Consider the following 24,361-nt stretch of genomic DNA (forward strand, 5'->3'; position numbering starts at 1 on the left):
CATTTACCAACAGTGAAAAGTTTATCATAGATATGTAAAATTTGATACACTCAATCCATTTTCCAGGGAATCCAAATTTGTTAAGGACACATATTAAGAAATTCCAAACAACACGATCATATGCTTTAGCTACATCAAGTTTGATGATCATACCTTTTTGCTTTTCTTTATGGATAGAGTGAATGATTTCAGAAACCAAGATGATGCTGTCCGCTATTTCCCTTCCTGGAGTGAATTCATTTTGATTTTCCAAGATGAGTTTAGGAAGCAGTTTCTTTAGTCTTTCAGCCAAGGCTTTGGAGTTATTTAAAACCTATAATTATTTTATTAAAATTATTTATTTATCATAATTATATAAAAATTCACACATTTTATTCATTTTGTATTTTTTTATTTTTATATATCACTAACAATTTTTGTCAACATGAAAAAAATAAATATAAAAAATTCACACATTTTATTCGTTTTGTATTTTTTTATTTTTATATATCACTAACAATTTTTGTCAACATGAAAAAAATAAATATAAAAATTTAAATAATTTTCTAATAAATCCTTTGAAAGTAAGAATACTTTTCCCATTTTTTCTCCAAGGATCAGTATTCTTATTCATAAGAATTTGAATAGCATTTCCATAAGCACAAAATTTACATCAAGTATATTTTTAAATTTTTTTTAATCTTTTATTGCATTTTTTCAATATATATAATAAAAAAAAGCATTTTTTAAGTTGTAGAAGGTTGGATCTGTCATGTGTTCTGACTAAACCCCCAAAACAAGTTGATTCCAAGCTACCTAACCTCACCTCCAAATTCATGACGCCCAAAGCGTCGCAACAGCTCTCACCAACTCCCACTCCCGTCACAAGAGCACCATTCAAACCCAAAAACCGTCGGCCCATCACACTCCCACCAAACTCAAGGCAGCTACTATCCAGTCTAAAACAGCGCCCACCCCCTCAAAATGCAAACATATTCCACCAGTTATAAAGATCCACCTAATTGGGGAGGTCAAATCGGGCTTCCACTTATGTGCCATTCTACGTCGGTACTTGTTTGGTAGCTTCTGAGTCTGAAAATCAGTGGCCTCGTAAAAAAATTTAAGCAATGGCATCATTCAAATGCCCAGTTGGGAAAAGCTCTGCATTTGATTCTTTGCACAATAGTATCGATCAGCGCAAGACAACATGTGGGCATTTGGGATCCATTTCGAAGGTTGATATCACACGAAGCTCCTCAAGACATTGGCATCCTAGTGCTCACAGGATATCTTTCAGGTTTCAAACACCCAAATTTATATGAGTCCATTCTGTTTCACAATTTAAGGGAATAAAGTTATAATCGTGCTCTATTTTGGGTGTGTGTTTTATTAGTCTGGATAAGCAACTGTGATCATTTCATCAGATCTCAATCACAATTGCTAGAATTATATATAATGAAATATGAAATAAGTCAGTTTATGCTTGAATCAAAGAAGGCGTTTTCATAAGGTTGTTGGATGTGTGTGACTGGATTGCGCTGTTTAGGTGTTTTGACTTGTGGTAGTTGTTGTAAGGCAAAATAATTTCTTGAGTCCCATTATCTGTGCTTTTTATGGTTGCTTATTCCGAGACACATATTGAAAGCCTTATGATTCATTGGTCAATACTCTTCATTTTCTTTGTTTTCTTTGGTTAAATGCCCATTTCATTGCTTATTTCGTTTGATCAATTAATGACCTTTTTGATGAAAAACAAAATTGGAGGGTGGCCTCTTTAATTTTTTTATTGGTTGATACTTATTCTAGTTTTAATTGTTTAAAACCCATTTCAAATATGTATTGTTTGATTGTTATTGCTTATAAAAAAGTATACTTACATATTTTAGAGTTGTTAGCGCCTTGAAAATGATTAGAACAGTGTAGCTTATGTGATTAGTTGGAAAAAATTGACCACAACTAAATTATTTAAATGAAGCCATCTAGAATTATGAATTTTTTTTATTGAGTAGGAGCTTTCATGGGTAATGCCAATAAATAATTCTTTGCAGCTATTTCAGTATTAGTAAGAGCAGAGCTGATGTCTGATCTGAATGTATGTGCGGTTCAGATTTGGTTAGAGTCCAGTTAGAATAAAAAATCTAATTCCTAGATTTGAATTTGTTAAATCTAATTGTGTTTCATATGGCTTCGTTTGTACATGTCTTTCTTTCTCTAGTTAGTAATAATTTAATAAATGGTTACAACCTACACATTTCTATACCAATTCCTTCATATGATATGCTTGTGAAGTTTGGTCTATACCGCATTTAATTGGCTTGTTAGAATGGAATATTGTTTTGATTCCAGCAATCTGAGTTCAACATGGAATAAATGTAAACGGATATGTATTATTCTACAAAAGCATTTCTTGGGAATGTATAGGATGAACTAGATATTTGTTTTCCTTCTGAAGATTCTCTAGTCGTGGTACTGGACTCTTCTAATACATGTCTGAAGAGATTTTGACAGTAGGAATTTTGAATTCCAAGAGAGGTTTTTTGAAACCTGAAAGACTTTCTTTCATTTGTACATTATTTATATCTGCAAAGCATGTATTGTGGTGTTTACAAATACCTATAAAAAAATGTCAGTCGTGAATACCAAGCTGCTAAAAGCTCAAGTTCTTTTCACCAAGTATATCCACCCATTATAAAAAATGCAGGAAAGCTTTTGGAAGTTAATAATATTCTGAACAGCTTCCTCAAGTTCAGAGGAGTATGAAAGGAACTTCACTGTTTGAAAATTAAAACCAATTTAGTGGACGTGTCTAGCCTTCCCTGTATTGTAGTATGCATTAAAATCACAGGAGAACCATAACAAGGTTAGCCTGTGAGTCAAAAAGATCAATTTGAGATAATGTTGAAAGTTTGCATTTCCAAGTCACTACAAATTACTAAATTTATGATAATTCTTCGGAACAGGGTCAAGATGTACAGCAACCACAAATAATTACGTTCAGTTTTGATTATGGGAGAGATGCTACTGAATGGAAATGAATTAATGGCAACAGATTGACATTTGCTGATTGCCAATTGTTATGCTAATCTTGCTTGATTGCTAATTTGATCTTAGTTTTTAGTTAACTGGGAAAGTGATCAGTATAGTGGGAATGAATATATGGTTACCAATCAGTCTTTGTTTCCCATCACAGTCTTTGTTTCCCATCAATAGCTATTCTAGTCTCATAGGTAATAATGCCAACGTTAATCACAAGAAAAATGTATGACTTACTATGTTCTCTACCTGAGCAGATCTATATTCTAGCATGCTACAACCTTTGACTTTTTACAGCATATTGTCAAACCATGAATTAAATTGTTTAAGTGGGCATGGATTACCTGATTTGCGAGCTTGAATTTTCATAGTCATCAGGCAATCTTGTTTGTTCTTTTATATAGATCTTAGAGCTGAAGGTTTTAACTTTAAGTGTGATTGTAGAATTTTAAATATGTGAACTTATTGTGGATTCTGTGCACATGTCTAGGTCATCTGAAAAAAAAGGGACTCATCATTCGTTCAGCATTAGAGCCATGGCTGAATCAGATAGTGTAAATGGCGTACCACAAATTGATATCTCAATAAATCCAAGGGTGGCATCTCTTAAACCATCAAAAACAATGGCAATATCAGATCATGCAACTGCACTTGTGCAAGCCGGAGTTCCTATTATCAGACTAGCAGCTGGTGAACCTGATTTTAATACACCAGACATAATATCTGAGGTGAAAATGGACAGATAACAAGAAGCTAATGAGTTTATCTAACTTGGAACATGATATAATATAAATAACATGAAAAAGTAGATTGCCTATTTTGATGTTGGTTTGCCCTTCTGTACAGGCAGGTATTAAGGCAATTCAGGAAGGCTATACTCGATATACTCCTAATGCAGGAACCATGGAGATTCGAACTGCTATTTGTAACAAGTTAAAAGGTTAATTTCTCATTCTACTCAATTTTCTCCACCAACATTGTCTCCTTGGACCTTAAACGGAAGCATGCATGCTTTCTAACTTATATACTACCTCTAAAGGGAAAATTAACAAGATGTGACTTGCCTGATATATAGAGGAAAATGGCCTCTCATACACCCCTGACCAGATTGTTGTCAGTAATGGAGCAAAACAATGTATCATGCAAGCTGTTTTAGCAGTTTGTTCTCCGGGTGATGAGGTAAGCATACATCAATTTATGAGTTCTTTCTTTTGTTTTTTAATTGACAAAAAGCAAGTTATATTTAGGTAAGGTACATTGTTTTTTCTATGTTGGAGCCATTAGTGTCTTTATAAGTATCTTTTCTTAATATATGTTGACCTGCAGGAAAATGTTTCAAAGTTAACTATATAGTATATTAAATGATAAATTAATCCTTTTTAGAAAGAAGAAGTAAAGTAAAATGGAAATGTAAAGCCAGCATTCTGATTTACTCGCTACTGGATAGAAATCTGGGGCCTAGGTAGTGGAATTCCAAGGCTGAGAAGCTACAACTTGTAAACCTCTAGCTGAAATAAACACTTCTGAGCATATAATATTATACACACTATATAAATCAATATTCATTACTCATACATAATACAAGTAAAATTCTACTGATAAAAAGAGACTTAGACATGATTCCACTGTAATGCTTCTCCTTGAGAAACAATCCTAAGAGCTCGCTTTGTCACTTCACAGATTTCCCATGGCATACACGCAATTGTCAATGTAAGAACCTCAACTAAATGCACAAATAATAGACACAGAAATACTCCAGCAATAAATATTATTTGAATTTTTATATTTTCTTCAAACAACATGTGCAAATTAAAATTTATCAGTCTGATACAAATTACTATGCACACTCTACATGCAAATCTGATAACACCTCTGATGACTCGTCGAAACACAACTTGTTCCTTGGGAGTTTCCATACCCAAGATAGTCAGATTGTCACTTTTGAAGGTTTCCATCTCCGAATGCCATGAGCAGTACACAGCTGTCACGCTCCTGAGAATAAAATTGTTTCTTTGTTTTTTTGTTTTAAATCTGAGAAATGCCTTATCTTTTCCCCTGGTGCTTCTTATATTATATTCTTTCCTTTTTCCCATTCCTCAATCATAGGCAATCTCAATCAGTTAATGAAAAGTCCAAGACAACTAAATCTGATCCACTCCTCAATTGTAGGTAATCCAGTTAACTGACAAGTCTGAGATAACTAAATCTGACCCAGATAACTGGCAATTCCAGCAAGGAATTCCCAGTCCAGCTCAGCCGCCATATTTCATTAAGAAACTATAACTTATCTATATGTTATTCCTATGCTACCAGCCACTCATGCAATGCTACGGATTAGAGGAGTGGAATCCATGTTCTAATAATATCGGTGTTGATGTGTTTTTAAGGCACAATCAAACACAGAATAGGATACAAAAAGTATCTTATCGTCTCTTGAACAAAATCTTCCTAAATGCTAAACTATGTGATCAATTGGAAGACTCTAAGGTTTCTATTGTCGGGTCACGACTTGTGGATAAGCTCAATTGGTCGTTGTGATTGCTGTTAATCCAAGGGGCCTTACGTACTTCTTAAGGAATGAATGCCTAGGCTTCAAGAAATGCTTTTTGGATGATGTGCAATAAAGCTCTCCTACTTACTACTACTTCTAATTGTTTGATAAAGAAAATGCAAAAGTTGGGAGTTGAGAGATGCTAAACTATGCCTAAGAATGCGAGAATGAAGGATGACTTTTAGTGAAACTCTATTAGTCTTTGTTTTGACATGCAAGAACAACTACGCAAAGGCTAATGCAATCTTCTAGGGGAATTAGATTATTTTCAAATTGTTACCAAACATAGATACTATTAATTAAATCCCAATCAATGATTGGATAACAATTGAACGTAAGCCCATTTAAGGGTTCCAGTTGACCACACAAGGCGAATTTGCAATCAACAAACTGCTAGTGGTATGGATTATGAGTTTCACATAAATCATACATAACATTCCATCATTCAATTTGAATACTTAAACAAAATTCTAAAGCTTAGATTGAGAAGATGAATAACCATGCAAATGCTCCAAAGATAGAATAGAAAACACCACACTTCAATGTCTTTATTAATCCAACAGCAAAATAGCAACAATTGTTCAAGTCTATCTCATATATTACAAAATGAAAATATGGTAGCTTATATAGAGCTCCAAAATGAAAATGGAGGGCCAAGATTGTCTTGAAATGAATGGCTAAGATCAAAACCCTAATTAGGGTTAGTTGTAGCCAACTTACTAATTCCATAATCAACCAATAGGAATAAGGCATGTTTTTGGCATGAACTTTGAGGAAATTTCCTCCAATGAGAAAATAAACATCACATGGGGGTCACAACAAACTCTCTTCTAGAAGTTCATTTCCTTGATCCTTCTCTTTGATAGCAAATGCAACAAATTTGGACATCACTGTGTTGAGCTCTTCCATGGACAAGCTAGGCAATTTATTAAGTTTGAACTCGATCACCTCCAATGTGTCAACACAAGTGGCAAAGACCTTTTGCCATTCCGTTTCTTGTTTTCGGAACATCCCCATGAAGACCATGTATGAACACACTCCATTCAAAACATCATTTGGAAAACTTGTGTTTGGAAAGAAGATAGACTTTATCTTATTATGCAATTTATCAACACTGAAACCATCCTCATCAAGCATGTCCTGGATAAACACTTCCTTGGTTGAGATGATGAATTGTTCTTGAATTCCTTAAGTGTCTCTTCCATCTTGATACAATCATCTCTTGTTTTATCAAGAGTTTCCTTCCTTGCCATCAAAATACAATACCATCTGTTGAAATCATAGGCTACTTTTGCTTCCATCACTCCACCGTCTATTAACACTTGTTTGGGAATTTCTTTCAATGCTTGCAAATGTGGTATGGTGTTATCCCGAATAAACTGAAACTCTTTTGGATCCTGCACAAGAATGTGGTGACTCTGTCACAGGTTTGCATGAATTCATGAGTGAATGTACTAGCTTGTTGAAAAGCATTCTCAATCCATGTTTTAGTGACTTGGGCTATCACTCTTGTTTCTTCTACTCCTTCAACTGCTTTTTTGGAGAGTATCTGAGGTGGGAATGGTGTATCTTCCTCCTGTCGGGATGACATGCGGTGGATGTAGTTTATCAATTGCTTGTTTTCCTCCTTCAGTTGCTTCCTTTTTCTTACCTCAATCCCCAGTTGTTCTTCCATGTTAGAGGCTGATCCTCTAAATTCTTCAACTACCTGAGTGCGAGTGATAGGACGGGGACCAATGTCTACCTCTCTTATATCATAATTTTCTGCCGTAATCTGATCTCTTGGTTTATCAAATTTGGGAATAACCACTTGTACTTTTTGAGAACCAGATGCATCATTCACAATCCTAGAATATTTCTTACACTTCTTTTCTTTATTCTGTTCTACTCTTGCAAGCAAAGTGTCCAAATCTCTTACCTCATCAACTACAGTTACTGTTTTCTTCTTCATTCTTTCTTTCAACCATTCCGACACTTGATCATCCACTTCTTCTAATTCAGATTGTTGCTGATTACCTTCGGGGGCCATGAATGTGTCTTCATAATGTTCTTGATTATGATCATCAACATTCATGCCTTGTTCTTCTCTAATTGTATTGGTTTGTTGATCATAAATAGGTTCTTGATCATGAGGTGGTGAATTAACTTCTTCATCATCATGCTGATTGGTGTCACTGGATTCATTAACACTTCTCCTATCTTGTGTGTTCTAAATGACTCCTTCATCTTCTTGTGAGATGTTCTTTCCTTTTGAAGCTGCATTCATGTCTACAAAAATATTTACTTCCCTGTTAGAAAGAATACTAGTTGTAGATGGAGTATCTGCTGTCTTTTGTTTCTTTTGCTGAGCTGAATTATCAATTACTCCTTTCCTCTTCTTCGCTTGGGCTTGTGAGCTTTCGGGAATGTCTTGTTGACTACTCTTTTCCTGTGTGTTTATTTCATTCCCCATGCTTTCATCCTCGGATTCTTCTGAATTCTCATACTGGTGAGATGATGACTCCTCATTATCCATTTGATCATATGTTGGAGTGATGCCTTCTGCTCTTAACTTATCTGCCTGATATGGTATCCACTTTTTTGTGTTCTCTAGCACTAACTGATTTATTGTTTCTGGTTGGGTGACTTTGGGAGCATATCAATCTATTGCAAAGAGGGGCTTGTCCTTTTCTTTTCTATAATGTGGCAATATCACATCTTCATCTCCTTTGATCTGGTCTGGCACTCGCAACACTCGTGTGTCTGATCAACCTAAGAGATAGTCTTGAGTATGCCCTTTCTCTAATCTCAAAATCATCAGTTGCATTTGACCAATGGTCTTCAACATGCATGAAGTGATGAAATTTCCCCTTATTTATTGTTCCAATGTTGTGATAGGGATCAAAGTTACTCCTTGAGGTATGAGTCTTGAAATTGTAGTGTTGTAGCTCTTCTTCTGATCCTTGTGCTGCTGAAAGAGTGGGACATGTTTCAAGTGATTTTCCTACCATGACTGGGAAGTTAGTTTTAGCTTTCTTCTTCCTCTTCTCAATTTTATCAAATTCTAACAGCTGTCTAGATACCTCCAATAACACCACTCTGTCCATAGAATATCTAGGAAGACAGTAGGCATAAGAAGAGCATCCTTGTATCCTCAAATAGGTGAATTTTGGAAACTGAGTGTACCAACAACCATATTTCTTTACCAACTTCATTGACTCCTTAGATAACCTGATATGAGTGCCTCCTTGCAATGTTCTTACAATGTGCATGGTGAAGGCATCATTCACCCTCCTGTAGTGAGCAATACTATTATTTAATTGTAATTGTGGATATGCATCATATGATAGCATCTGTCCCTCTGCTGGCCCAACAGGTGCTCTACAATTGAATCCCTTGTATTTACCATATCTAGCCAAAATGTATATCAAGTATGAACTCATATAAAAAGTTTTAGTTTGCTCCACATTCATCAATTGCTCATGTAAATTATCACTTACTAATTTTGCCCAATTGATTACGTTAGCTCCTTTAGTCACCTCTTCGATGTAGTACCACATCCAAGGTTCATATGATGCAGCTTGAGGCGATCCCATGACTCTGTTTAGCATCAGCACAAGTTCAGCCAACCCTTCTTTGAAATCTGATTTCAAGAAGTGACTTCTTAGGTACTCTCTTATGACTGCTTCTCGACTCAATGATCCAATTCTTGTTGAGGATGTCATCACATATTTCTGGTTTGCTTAGATATAGGGCTAATGCATCGTCTTTGCTTTTGTAGATCATTTTGTCACATGTAGGTACATTGCATACCTCTTCTATTGATATCTCTGTGAGATAGGCTATCTTGCTGCCATCTGCTGCTACTACAATTCTTCGCTCTGGGTCGTAATGTCTAGCACATTCTAGAACTACTTCGCTGCATTGAACTGCTGGTGGAAAGCTAGCAATATGAGCAATACTGTTTCTTGTCATCTTCTTTGCCATCTTTGAAGTGTTATATTTGCCTCTACCAAACACTCGATCTCGAAAATCTTCCATATCAGTGTGCCGAAAGTTGGTGTCGCTAATCTTTCGCTATTTGGAGGTGAGCTTGGTATCAAAGAGAGTGTCTTTGCTTCAGTCATTAGCCTACAAACAAGACAATTTTGTCACAAAGTAGATGTGGGTTTGTGGTCTTAACGATTAATTGAAAAAAAAAAGAGATTTCTTCTTTGGTGTCATATGGTAGATACGAATATTAGTGATGTTTGGCTCAATCAAGGACCTCTCATACCTTAGCTAGGATAAACAAAACCTTTCTTCAAAGAAAATTGAAAGCTACAGCTCTTTGATATAACAAAATCAGACCTGGAAATGAGAAAAGAAACTCAGATTTTCAAGTTTTTATAGCAAATTGTAAGACTTTTAGGGTTTCCAAAGTAGTTTGTATTTATATGTGGTCTTGCAAATAATAATTTGCCAAATATCAAGATCTGACTCGACTTTATTTCACCTTAGAATGCTGATGCAGGTCTGATGGCATACAGAATCTCACCAAATGTTGTCCAGGCTGTCTTCAATTTGGACTGAAAACCTCTCAAACTAGGATAAAGATTCTTCTAATCAACTTCGCCTCCCTTGAAAGTGTATTTTTGATCAATGAAATGATCAAAATCTATTGTCAAAATCGCTGATCTTGGTGAAATTCACCATTCCTTGTAATCAAAAGTGTTGCTTTGAATGTATTTCGCTGTGTCTTGAGGTAATGATCAGAATTATGTTTTGCTGGATTGCTTTGAAGTGTGCCAAAATGAATTACAAATACCTCCTTATATAGGCGCCAAAGGCTAAGGGTTGTGTCTTTTCGTTTCAACTCTCTTTAGGCCGACTTTGCTTTCTCAAATAAAACGTTTTATCTCCTCCTTTTGGGCACCAATATTACACTTGCCAACTTTGCCTTTTGAATTCACCCTTGGAGGTTTGTGAGGGTCGGCGATTTCATGTTCATTTGTAGTTATGGGCGGTAAAATATTATTCGTTTGCACTTACAACCTTGGAGGGATTTTAATGTTCGTTTGTACTTCACAACCTTGGCAGCATTTTACCTTCGTTTGCACTTGATAATTTTGGCAGAATTTTAACCTTCGTTTATAGTTGATGAACTTTGCGGAAATTTTACCTTCGTTTGTAGTTGATGAACTTGGTGGAAATTTCACCTTCGTTTGTAGTTGATGAACTTGGCAGAAATTTCACCTTCGTTTGTAGTTGATGACCTTGGCAGATTTTAGAGGCTCATTTGTACTTAGAGGCTTGAGCGGTTTTTGAGGCTTCATTTGTAGCAAACAACTTTAGCGGCTTTAAGATGTTCATTTGTAGTTCGACATTTCTTATTCCAATTGCATCTTTGATTTTGGTCTTTTCCCTTTCAATTGTAGTTCGACATCTTGACCTTCATTTGTAGTAAAGTTGTTTGGTGAAAGTTAATTCCTTTTACATGAACAAAAATCTTCTTTGCCAAATTAGCCATTGCACCTTCATTTGCACAAGCAAATCTGGTGTTTGCCTCTTCATTTGTACCTTTCTCTTTTTGCATTATGTTCGTACCTCTTTTCTTCATCAATCTCAAACATGGATGAGCAGAAATTTGACATTCATTCGTACCTTGTTCAAATAGGCATTCGAAGGTTCTTGCTAAGCAAACGTTCATCATGATCAATCTTTTTTAGCAAACTCATGCCTTAGTCTATTTCCATGTCAAAATCTCAATTCGACCTACGCTATGAGATTGCATTGCCTATTTATCCTTGAAAGTGATGTTAATGACTCCTTTTCTCATTCGGACCTAGACCACTTCAACTCTCAATTTCGTACCTTTACAATCCTAAGAAACCCCTAAATCATCATCAAAATTTGAGATATCCTAAGGTAAGGAGAACCTTCAAATTGGAGTCTAACTAAGATTGCTAGCTACTCAATCAATCGGCCTATGTTGCTGGTAGTGGAAAAAAGGGGGGGGGTACCTGTTGTGAGGTATTTACACATCGCCCCATTGCAAATGGGGACCCCCACTATTTCCTGCTTTCTAGGTAGTGTCGAGTCTTAGCTATTAGCCCTTGCATTAGAGAGGTATAAACACTTAAATAGCTAGGAGTCGGGTGGATAGTTTTGCATGTGTGAAGTAAGTAGGTTTGCAAAGTCTAGGTATGATGAGTTCAATCATGAGTGAGGAAGATTTGTTATTTAAGGGTCTATTCAAATGCTACTCTTGGGGAGCAAATTGCACTTCACGAACACTGCTTATGTAAGTAACTAAAATTCATGTCAAACTTCAGCAATTGCAACTTTGGAGCGAGCTTCATGTTGGAGAGATTTGGGGCGAACTTCCTACTCAAGCCTTCATAAGTGGATTTGAAGAGGTGAAGTGATAACATTTACCTTCAAGGGAACAATTCGAAGTGGACTTCACAAGCTCAATGAAGCAAGTCAACTTCATGATTTCATGTTTTGAAGCGAGCTTCATGAACTAACAAATCAGAGTGAACCTCATGCTTGAAGGATTTGGAGCGAACTTCTTCATGATGAAGATGGAAGAATTGATAAATTTGTGAGCACTCACTTCATGTTGGAGAAATTAAGAATCAGCTTCATGGGCTAGAATTTTGGAGCGAACCTCATATCAACTTCATGAATCAACGCAATGGAGCGAGTTTCACACAGAGATGAACTTCATGTCATGAGGCGAACTTCAGGACTTAAGCTTTTAGAGTGAACTTCATCAATGAACACACATGAGCAAGTCCACATGATCGAAGTTGGAATAGAGGGGAGAAGGATGATGAATAACATTTCACCTTGAATGGATTCAACTTGAAGATAAACTTCACGACTTAGCAATTCCAAGTGAACTTCATGAATTACTACCTTGGAGCGAACTTGAACTTCATGATTTCACCCCTTTGAGTGAAGTTGAACTTCATGAGTTGGGGCACTGGAGCGAATTTCACTTTCAAGATTTCATAGGCAAGATTAGCTATAAAGGAATGAAGTGAAGGAGTTGAGAGCACTTACTTCATGAGTTCACCTTCTGGAGCGGATTTCTAACTTCATGAGTTAGTGATCTCAAGCGAACTTCATGACTTGAGCAAGATGAGCGAAATTCTCTACTTCATGATTTGCTAAGTTGGAGCGAAATGTATACTTCATGACTTGAGTAATTGAAGCAAAATTCTAACTTCCTGAGTTGCACTTCTCAAGCAAACTTCACAAATTGCCTTATTGGAGCGAAGTTTGAACTTCATGACTTCATGTAGAGGAGCGAACTTGAACTTCATGACTTCATGTAGAGGAGCAAACTTGAACTTCATGATTTCATGTATTGGAGCGAAGTTGAACTTCATGATCTCACATTTTGGAGCAAACTTCAGGTTTGAAGGGTTTAGAGCGAATTTCACATTTGAAGCAACTTCATGAGTTGCTATTTTGGAGCAATTTTATAACTTCATGAGTTCACCTTTTCGAGTGAACTTCATGAGTTCACCTTTTGAGGCGAACTTCATGACCTTAAGATTTAAGGCAAATTTCATGAGTGACATATTTGAAGTGAATTCCATGATTTCATGAAGATGCAAGGTGATCAAAACAAATTTCATGATTGAAGCCTATGAGAGAATGTCAACTTCATGTTTGAGCAAATTGGATCAAACCACTAAGAATGAACTTCACGAGTTCAAGGAAGAGAGCGAATTATAACTTCATGATCAAGCCTACAAGAGCGAAAATCATCTTCATAAATTGAGGTAGGGGAGCGCTTTTCATGAAGTGAGGTAAAAGAGCGAATTTCATGAATTCACCTAGGACAACGGACTTCAAGATTCATGATATAACAACGAACTTCAAACTTCACCTTCAAGCATATAAGAGCGAATTTCATGTGCAAGAGATCAAGAGCGATTTTTGCTTCGAGCTGATTCAATGCTTGAGAAAAGTGATTTGAGAGTCAAAGTGATAATGAAAAATGAGATTTGGACCAGCTTCATGCACAAGGAAATGAAATGAATTTCATACAAGTGAACTTCATGAATTGAGAAAGACAAGCAAGGAAGGTGATTGAAAGAAGCTTCAAGTGCACGCCATTTAGAGTGATCTTCATGCTCAAGCCCAAATAAGCAAATCTCAACTTCATGAACTGTTAGTAAGTTGGAAGGGGACATTACAGTTGATGTTTAAATCTGGTCAGCTGTTAGTAAGTTTGCCTTATTAAACAATATCAAATTAGATTTCACCTTCCAAATGTGCAAGGTGGATCACCCCTCTGAAACCAAAGACATCATTTGCTAGGGGAACAGGGAATGACCATTACTGAAATAGGATAATACAATAGCTATTCCCTCAACCACAAGTCTGAGGTTATGATAACAAAGATAAATGATAGTTGCCAATTAAGAATTCTATGAATCTATATAGCTTATTACTAGCATTGCTATCAAGCTATCAAGAGGATATATGCTCTTTGAAGGTTTCTAGCTACACTAGAGACTTAGAGAGTATAGTTAATCAAATATTAAAAAGACCAAGTTAGTGGAGCTTCTATCACCAATAGTAAAAAGGCATGTCCTAGATCAATATTTGATTTTATAGTATTCTATCCCCAAAACTATTGGAGTATCCACGGTTTGAAAACAAAATTGCATGTTTGAAACACCTAGGATATATGAAGAGCTGCTGTTTTGTATATGAAGTGATCAAATTGTCGAGCAAACCATTCTATGTCTGTCACAAAACTGATCTAAGGAATGCTTCTGTTCAACATTTGAAAATTTAGTAGCAAAGACAGAAAAATATATTCACAAATTCACAAATATGACTGCTGTTATAACAGCTGATATCTTGCATTTGAATGACTGAAAGTCTGCTGAAACAGTGACAAAAGAACATTATAGTAATTTAAAATGATTTTGGGTTATTCTAAAAAACTTATGTGTTGTTAAGTGAGGATGGTTGGTCATCTCTAGGACAGCCAGGGGATGCCATTGACACCCCATCCATCTCAGGGATGTCCAATTGTCCCTGCAAAGTCCCTGCATTTCTGGGACATTTTCAGGATTGCTAGGACAATTATTTTGGTTTGGGAATGCCAGGGAGATGTTTTGAGTCATCCCATGCCCTAAGAATGAGGCAAAAAATCTCAGGGACATGCCCCCGGAGACTATATGGTAATTGTCAATTAAAAATAGACCTAGAAAGTCATCTAGAAGTAGTTAATATATAAGTAGCTATTTTATGCCAAGTTTCTGGGATAGGGATGGGAGGATGCATTTTTAGGATGGGTTTTAGGAGATGACAAGGGATGGCCATTAAAAAATAGATAAAATTTTAAATATAGGAAATTTCAAATATTCATATGATAACATTGATAAGGCATTCATCATATACATTGTAGAACCTTATTACATAACATTAAATCTAAATTGAGATTTTACATAGGAGTCAACACACAAATAAACCCGTGGCAAAATTTCATTGCTTTCATCATCAATGTATATGTATGCTATATAAGAATTACAACAAAATGCCCAAAAGATGTGGTCATTTTTGTATGTATAAAAACACATTGCTTTTCCATCTATGGCCCAAAATGATTTGTGTAAATTCAATTTTACTAGCATACTATAATAGTATAGTTGAACAAGCAAAATTCAAATTATTTATAAGTTAATGCTACAACCAAGAACAAGAGCTAACTAAACCCTTTGTTACAACCATAAACAAACTAACTATACCATATAGCATCACCAATGCATTTTTTTAATTCAAAGTATAAAAGATGTATTCAAATGAAATGCCTAAATCCATTTGCATGACATACCAATTACAAAGAGAAATCATGGAGTCTCCCAAACTTTGTGACATATTTGTTGATGTGTTTTTTACGCACATGCGAACACAGAATAAAATACCCAAGAGTATCTTATCCTCTCTTGAACAAAATCTCTCAAATGTTGAAGATTAGCTTAAGGATCACTTGAGAAGACTCCAAGGTTCATGAATGTAGGGTCACCACGTGTGGATAAGCTCATTGGTTTGATGTGATTATGCTGGAATCACAAGGGGACTTACGTTCGAATCCTTGAATGCTTGATTTGTTGGAACTCAATCATCTGATGTTGCAATATGGTGATGCTCTTTGTCCTAAACTAGCTTGAATTGAAAAAAAGGGCAAAAGGAAAGGGTTGAGAGAGTCCACTTTAAGACCTAGAATGTAAGAAGATAGTTGAATGATTAACTGGAATCCTACTGGGCGAGGTCTCACCATCAACTTGAACAATTTGACACAAGCTCAGTGCAATCTTCTAAGGACATTCCAAAGATGTTCGAATCAATACCATCAAACATTGATCACCATTCAAGTTAATGCATAAGCAATGAATGTAGAACGATTCGAAGTTAAGCTCATATCATTCCAGTTAACCACACTGGGCATGCTTACAATCAGTAAGAGGCTAGTGGTATGGACTAGGCGGATTCCACATGAATACATTCAACAACTTCTTCCATTCAATCTAATCAACATGAAAATAAATTGAGAAGTAGAAGCATGAGGCTTGTTGAAATAACAAATTTCACCATAACTTCAATGAAAAGAGTATCTCATTTACAAGTCATACCAACATTTCTTCCCTCTCCTAATCTACTTCTATTCTATCCTCTATTCTATTCTTATTCACTAATTATTAGCCACTCACTATTCTATTCAATATTAACCTTTTACAAATGAAGATCTTGAGCTTTATATAGGGAGCTCATTTACAATGAACGACCAGGATTGATTCTGAATCAATGGCTAAGATTTTACAATGAAACCCTAATAAGGTTTGTTACAACAAACTCCCTTAGCCAATGAGAAAATTACATTCAGAGAATGTGGACCAATAGATATTGAGGGTAGTTACATTGGAGTTTGTGCCTTCATATATGAGCTTGAGCTTGATTCATTGAACTTGGACATGTTGAAGTGGAACCTTTCTGATTGGTGGAGGTAGTGATTGGGATGATGACTCCACCTTTATCTTGCACTTTGTAGACTTGATTGGATTCATCGTCATATATCAAGAGATGTCTCTTGATACTCAACATTATCTAGCTTGCTCAAAGTAGTGGTGATGGAAATTATTGATGTAGCTGAGTCCTTCCACCTTTGCTTTCTTACCTTGGAGTGATTGTATGACTTCTCCTTAACACTCCTCTGATCTCTTCATGCCTCCAGGGTGTGGTGAGAATCTTAGAATATCTTGAGATCTTCTCCTTGATGTTTTTGTATTTGCTGATGAAGCTTCTTGAAGGCATCTTCCTCGTATCTTGTTCTTGATGCTGAAATTTTCTCCTTGAGATTATTGTTCCAATCTTCCTTCAACCTGGCCCATTTGATTTCTCTCCTTGCCTCCTGCAAAATAAACAATTAGGCATCAAACATACATGGTATTTAACCCTTACATACTATCATTTGACTTAATTCCTCATTCTGATCTTATGTGATTTTCTCTATATATGATCAAAAGAGTATTGATAATAATCAAGGAACTCATTGTAGCTGAAGGGATTTCGCCTTGTGTAAGATGAATTTGCTGCTCTTTAGATGAATTTGGATTGCTCAATAGTGAAATTCGCTTCCCTTTTGATAAATTCGCTCCTCCTAAACATCAGATCCACATCTTCAATGCTCGAATTTGTCTTTGTTGATCATCAGGTCCGCACCTTCAATGTCTAATTTCACCCTTGTGCTGTAGCAACTCACCTATATTCTGATAAAATTCGCTTATGTGCTGACAAAATTTGAGGTCTAGCTGGAGAAATTCGCTGTCTTTCTGATCAGATTCAGTAGGTCTGCTCTCAAATTCGCACTTAGAGAGAAGAAAATACTTGAATTATGAAAAATAAATTGAATGAATGATTCAATAATCGGATGATTACATTGAACGATATAGACACGTATATATAGAGGTTACAAGACGATGTTCTATAATTACAACATAACGTTAAAGTAAAAGATTAAAGAGCTAAATGCTAAATTAAGCGTGAAAGCTAAATTAAGCTTAAAAGCTAATTAACTAAAAAGAAAAAGCTAAATGCTAAATAAAGCTTAAAAGCTAATTAACTAAAAAGAAAAAGCTAAATGGTAAATAAAGCTTAAAAGCTAATTAACTAAAAAGCTAAATGACCATTAAACAAGGAACTAAATATAGGTGACTAAAATATAATTAAATATTCCAATACCCTCCTTTAATGGTCATGCTATCTATCACACCAAGCTGCCCTTTAAATTTGAGAAACTTTGCCGAGCTCAAGGACTTGGTGAGGATATCTGCAGTCTGATCTTCTGTAGGAATGTACTGCAGTATCATTGTTCATCTTCAACATATTGGCGGATGAAATGACAATGAAGCTCCACATGCTTTGTCCGCTCATGGAAGACTGGATTTTTGGCTAATTTTAGAACCCCTTGATTATCACAAAACAAGGGAGTAGGTCCTGGTTGAGACATTTGCATGTCTGCAAGCATCCTATGTAGCCAAATTGCCTCACATGCTGCCTTAACAGTTCCCCGATCTCTGCTTCGGTTGAGGAAAGAACTATTGCTTGTTGCTTCTTGCTGGTCCATGTGACTGCACCTGTACCCAAGCTGAAAACATACCCAGAAGTTGACTTTCTGTCATCAACACAACCTGCCCAATCTAAGTCTGTGAAACCAACCAGCCTAGGATCTTTGCTTCTGCTGTACAAAATGCCAAAATCAGGAGTGCCCTTTACATATCTAAGCACACGCTTCGCTGCTACCCAATGTTCAACTTTTGGGGCTGACATGAAGCGAGAAATATAGCTCACAGCATAACTGATGTCAGGTCTATTGGCGGTGAGATAGATGAAGCTGCCCATTGTTGCTTGAATGAAGACTCATCCACTACAGGTGAATCTGATTTGGCTGATAATTTGAGCCCTATCTCCATAGGTGTAGATGCAAGTTTACAATCTTGCATTCGAAACTTATCAAAATGGCCATCAGTCTGCCAAACCTCTACACCGAGACAATAATGAAGAAGTCCCAAATCTGTCATATCAAAATGCTGACACAAATTCTGTTTGACTTGCATGATCAGATGTGCTGCATTGCTAGTAACGATGAGATCATCAACATAGACTACTAGAAATAGAATATCATCACTAGTATGTTTGACATACAAATTGGGATCTGAAGGACTCCTCCGAAAGCCTTGATCAATCAAGTACTTATCAATTTTGATGTACCATGCACGTGCTTTGACTAGTTTACATACTTGGTGTTCCTTACTGGCAACCTTGAAACCTGGAGGCTGCGTCATGTAGACTTCTTCTTGCAAATCACCATTGAGAAAGGCACTCTTGACGTCCATTTGATGGACTTTCCATCCAAATTGAGCTGAGAGAGCGAGTACAAGCCTAATGGTACTCATCTTGGCTGTGAGAGCAAATGTCTCCTCATAGTCGATGCCCTCCTTCTATGAAAACCCTTTTGCCACCAATCGAGCCTTGTACTTATCAAAACTTCCATCAGCTTTATACTTGACTTTAAACACCCATTTGTAGCCAATGGGCTTCTTTCCTGGAGGAAGATCGGACAATACCTAAGTGTTGTTTTTCAGAAGACTATGTTGCTCCGCTGCCATAGCCTTTTCCCATTCAGGTACACCTTTAGCCTCTGTATATGTTTGAGGTTCATAAATACTATGAATGTTGGCCATAAGAGAAAAATTAACTGTGTGTTGCTGGCTCTTACCTCTAACGGATCTACCTTCAATGAGCTCATCATCATGAAGATCACCAATGGTCTTGGCCCACCACTTAAGCCAGAGAGTAGAAGTACCGACATCTGCTGCAGGATGAAGAGTGCCTGGAATATCTGGAGCAAGCTCTTTTGGATGTGGATCGAGAAGATCCCGAGGAAAGTCAGGGGGTGCAATGTCATGCCTGGGAGACCCCACAACTTCAGAGTCAACTAAATCCCTCCCATCAGGTGGAGCTAGGGGAAGACGAACACCCATACTTACAGCCTTTGGAGGGTGATCCTCAGTGCTCAAATCAGGAGAGGAAGGCTGAAAAGGCCCTCTTTCTTCGTCAAATACTACATCTCGACTGAATATGAGGTGATTAGTGTCTATATCAACCAACCGATATGCCTTGTGGTTGTCACTGTAGCCGATGAACATCAATTTCTGACTCTTTGGATCCAGTTTGGTGCGCGTGGCATCTGGAATCCAAACATAAATTGTAGAGCCAAAAACTTTCAAATGACTAATTTTGGGCTTCCTGCCAGACCAAGCTTCCTCTGGAGTCATCTTCTTAACGGCCTTTGTGGGAGACCGGTTCAGAAGGTAGATTGCAGTGAAGACTGCTTCCGCCCAAAAGTGTTTTGGAACATTTCTATGCTCCAACATAGACCGAGCCATCTTAGTGACTGTATGGTTCCTGCGCTCAACAACACCGTTCTGCTGTGGGGTGTAAGGTGTGGTAAGCTGATGCTTAATGCCATGTGATGCACAAAAGTTGGTCTACTCTGTAGAACAAAATTCCCCTCCATTGTCGGACCAAAGAGTGACTATCTGACAACTAGACTCTTTTTCCACTAAGGCCTTAAATGTTTGAAACATGGTGAACACCTCTGATTTCTGCTTAAGAAAATAAACCCACACGCGTCTGCTGAAATCATCAACAAATAATAGAAAATACCTGCATCCAGTGACAGATGGAGTGTTCTTGGGACCACAAATGTCTGCATGAACGAGCTACAAGACCCTGGATGCTCTCCAAGCGTCTCCATCTAAAAACGGAGTCCTATGCTGCTTTCCAGCTTGACACGCTCCATAAACTCCATGATTCTGAGTTTGAATCTCAGGTAATCCTACGACTAGATCCTCTCGAACCAACTGAGAGAGATAGTGGACATTGAGATGCCCATATCGTTGATGCCAAAGAGTGCTGATGGAAGTACTCCTAGCTGCCATGGCGAGCTCCTTAGAACCAGTAGAATCAACAAGTCTATAAAGACCACGATCCTCAATACCAACTGCAACTGTAGTGCGAGTCTCCTTGTCAACAATTCTGCACTTGTGCAACCCGAATACGACATCCAGTTGTGGTGAATGCTGCATAATTTGACTGACTGACAATAGATTGAGCTTCATACTAGGTACAAAGTATACATTGAGGAATATTAAATCCCTCCCACCAGTTGAAATCTGAATGTTGCCCTTGCCGTCAATAGTATACTCTTCGCCTCCACCAAAGATCACTGAATCAGTGAAAGGCATGTACTCTGTAAACCAATACTGACGATGTGTGAAATGCTGAGAGGCTCCAGAGTCAATGTACCAGGCTGATGATTGAACATCATCAGAGGAGGTTTGGGCCATGAATCCATAGAAGGCAGATTCCTTCTGATCAGGATGCGTGGCAAAATTGGCTTTCTGCTTGGACCCTCCCTGTTTAGATTGCTAGGATGCTATCAATTTACGACAATCTTTCACCAAATGGCCATATATATGACAGTAGGAACACTGTAAGCTCTTCTTTTTGGAAGACTGCTGAGGTTGATCTTGACCTTGTCCTTTTTGCTGGAAGGACAGAGCTTTACCCTTGTACTTATGCGAAGCTGAGGCTGTGAAAGCCTGTTCAGTGGATGAACTAGCGCTGCTTCCAAATTGCTGCTTCCATCGATCCTGTTGTAGCAGCTTGTTGCAAAGATCAGGAAACTTCAAATCAACACTAGTAGAGGAGATATTGAGCGTATCAATGAAATGCTCGTAGGCTCTTGGAAGGCTTTTTAGCATGATCACTACCATATCCTCTTCCACCATGGTTCAGCCTATACCTTCTAACTGATCATGGATGTCCTTGATCTTCGTAAGATGTGCTTGGATAGATGACTTCTCATCCATCATGATAGAAAACAACATATTCTTCAGAAAGAAAGCTCGGCTCTTGTCGAACGTTTCATGAAGATCCTTCAAAAGATCCTAGATCTCTTTTGCTGTTTTACTTGAAGGCACCTGTGGGAGTTGATCATCTGTGACGGAGAGTTTGATAAGCATAACCACCTCTCGATTCTTCACATCATGTTTGTCTTGATCATCACCTGCTGTTGTAGCACGAGGTTCCTTGCCCAAAACAAGTTGACCAAGGCAACGATACTCAAAGATGGTAAGCATACGTTGTTTCCAGGTGTTGTAGTTGCGGCCGTTGAACTTCTGACTGTGTTCCAACATGATGTTGGTTAATGATGCCATCATGGAAATCGAGGTTGATCGAGGTCAACTAAGTGAAAGCAAGAGACAAAAGAATCTGATTTTAAAAAAAAATCAGAATAGAAGCAGTTGCTGAAAAAACTGAAACTCTATAGGATAATTCTGGCATGAATTCCAACGCACAAATATCGAGGTTTAGAAGAAACCCAAAAATTAAAATTTTCTGCACACTTAAAACAGCATAAATGGTGCCCAAAAAACAACAAAAATCCCAACATCCACAAAAATAGCAGAAATTGTGAACTGTTTTTAAATTCCAAGGCAAATTTGCTGGCACAAAATTCAAGGTGCGAAAAACGAGGCACCTAGAAAGATTTGAGACCAACCCAAAAAAGCTCTCAAAAAACCCATCAAGAATCTGAAAACAAAATGCAAATCCGATGGCTCAAAAATTGAGGCATAGAAAACGATGCACCCAGAAAAATCTGATGATGACCCAGTTGAGGTCTCAAAAAACCCACCAAGAATCTGCAACCAGAATAAAATTTGGACTTGAACTAAAGGGTCAAAACCCTATTCGAAAATTGCAGAAACCCTAGGAAAATTTTCAACTTGCGAAAAAAAATCTGCCTAGGAAGAGAAAAAATCTGCTCTTTTTTAAAAAAAAAGAACAGTTAAAAAAAAATCTCTTCAATAAAAACTTTGAAAATTTTAATAACAAAAAATTTCGAAATTTTTAATTTCCATGCTCTGATACCGTGAAAAATAAATTGAATGAATGATTCAATAATCGGATGATTACATTGAACGATATACACACGTATATATAGAGGTTACAAGACGATGTTCTATAATTAGAACATAATGTTAAAGTAAAAGATTAAAGAGCTAAACGCTAAATTAAGCGTGAAAGCTAAATTAAGCTTAAAAGCTAATTAACTAAAAAGAAAAAGCTAAATGCTAAATAAAGCTTAAAAGCTAAATGACCATTAAACAAGGAACTAAATATGGGTGACCAAAATATAATTAAATATTCTAATAAATTAATGGTTGAGATGAATGTTTAACTTCTCCTTTATAGGCGCTTAGGGTAAAGATCATGTCTTTTGGGTATAAGGCCGACTTGCTAAAACAATAAATTGCCTTCCTCATGCTGGCCGACTCAACACAAACTCTCTTCATCTCCTTTGCAATTCAAATTTTGAATGAGTTTAGGCATCAAAAAATGTTTGTCTTATTGAATTGTACATACAATTCGCTCAAGGACCTTAAGGAGGACAAGGCCGAGGTGATAATTTCGCTCTCTGTCCTTTCCAAGGACAAAAATTCACTTGATGACCTTTGGGAGGTACGCCATCTTCACATTAGTTCGCTTTATGTCCTTTGTAAGGACAAGTTCAAGGTAGGCATTTCGCTCCATGTTCTTTCCAAGGACAAACCCTATATGTCAATTTCGCTCTATGACCTTAAGAAGGACAAGACTCAAAATGAGGTTCGCTCTTGGACCACGGCAAGGACAAGGCATGTTTCTAAACAAAGTTCACCTTAAGACTTCTCCAAGATACATGGTTAAGTGAAAAAGTTCGCTCAATGTCCTTGATAAGAATTTCGCTCCAAGACCTTGGTAAGGACAAGACTCAAAATGTAATTTGCTCACTGTCCTTTGGAAGGACAAGGTCAAGTAAGAATTTCGCTCTATGTCCTTTGTAAGGACATGGCCTTGAAGATAAAAATTGCTCTTGGACCTTGGCAAGGACAAGACTTGGAGGTTTCGCTCTAGGACCTCAGGAAGGACACGAATCAAGTTTGCTCTAGGACCTTAGGAAGGACAAGGCTCTCCAAATTCGCTCGACCCTTGGCAAGGTACAAGAGCTAAAAGTAAAATTTCGCCCCAAGTCCTTAGAGAGGTACATGATCTCAAACAACCTTAAACTCAATCCTTCACTTTCCTTCACTCTACTAGATTATATCCCAAATCTTCACAAAATGTGTTAACTTTTACCCTTCAAGAACGCTCAAGGAAGGAATTCACTCTAATCTTGAGGCAAAGGACGGGTCTAAGGCAAGTTTGCTCCAGCAAGGGACATGACCCTACGTAGACACTTCGTTCAATCTCTCCCCTTGTCTATACTTTATTCATCCAAACTTCCAATTCTTAAGTCACTTCAATGTCCATGTCAAATTAATCTTCAAAAGTGACCCTGGGGAAGACTCCTTATTCAATCCCTTTCCACCTAAATTGATGAATTCTCTGGCTACTCAAGAAATTCTATCCCTTCAACGAAAAGATTAATAGCAAGGATTCTAAGACAACTGTTGATGTGTCTTTTGTACACGACCAAACACAGAATAAAATACCTAAAGGTACCTTATCCTCTCTTGAACAAAGTTTCCCAACTGCTGAAGATCTCGCCAAAGGATCAGTCGGAGTAACTCCAAGGTTCTGATATGTAGGTTCTCTACGTGTGGAAAAGCTCTTTGCGGTATGATGTGATTTTGCTGGAATCACAAGGGGACTTACATCTGACTGCCTGAACGTTTGATTTGCTTTGGATATTGCTGGAAC

At 37.2% G+C, this 24,361-nt stretch overlaps 1 protein-coding gene across 1 annotated transcript in view; it reads left to right on the forward strand.

Moving 5' to 3' along the window:
* The first annotated feature begins 871 nt into the window (after positions 1-871).
* LOC131071892 (aspartate aminotransferase) overlaps positions 872-24,361 on the forward strand; it is a 37,389-nt gene continuing 13,899 nt past the window's right edge. The window contains exons 1-4 of the mRNA XM_058007860.2: positions 872-1,276; positions 3,503-3,740; positions 3,859-3,952; positions 4,088-4,191. Coding sequence (XP_057863843.1) covers positions 1,107-1,276; positions 3,503-3,740; positions 3,859-3,952; positions 4,088-4,191 — 606 coding nt within the window. The 5' untranslated portion in view covers positions 872-1,106. The remainder of the gene's footprint in view (positions 1,277-3,502; positions 3,741-3,858; positions 3,953-4,087; positions 4,192-24,361) is intronic.

Source organism: Cryptomeria japonica, chromosome 10 (assembly GCF_030272615.1).
Source record: "Cryptomeria japonica chromosome 10, Sugi_1.0, whole genome shotgun sequence".
NCBI classification, from domain to species: Eukaryota; Viridiplantae; Streptophyta; class Pinopsida; order Cupressales; family Cupressaceae; genus Cryptomeria; species Cryptomeria japonica.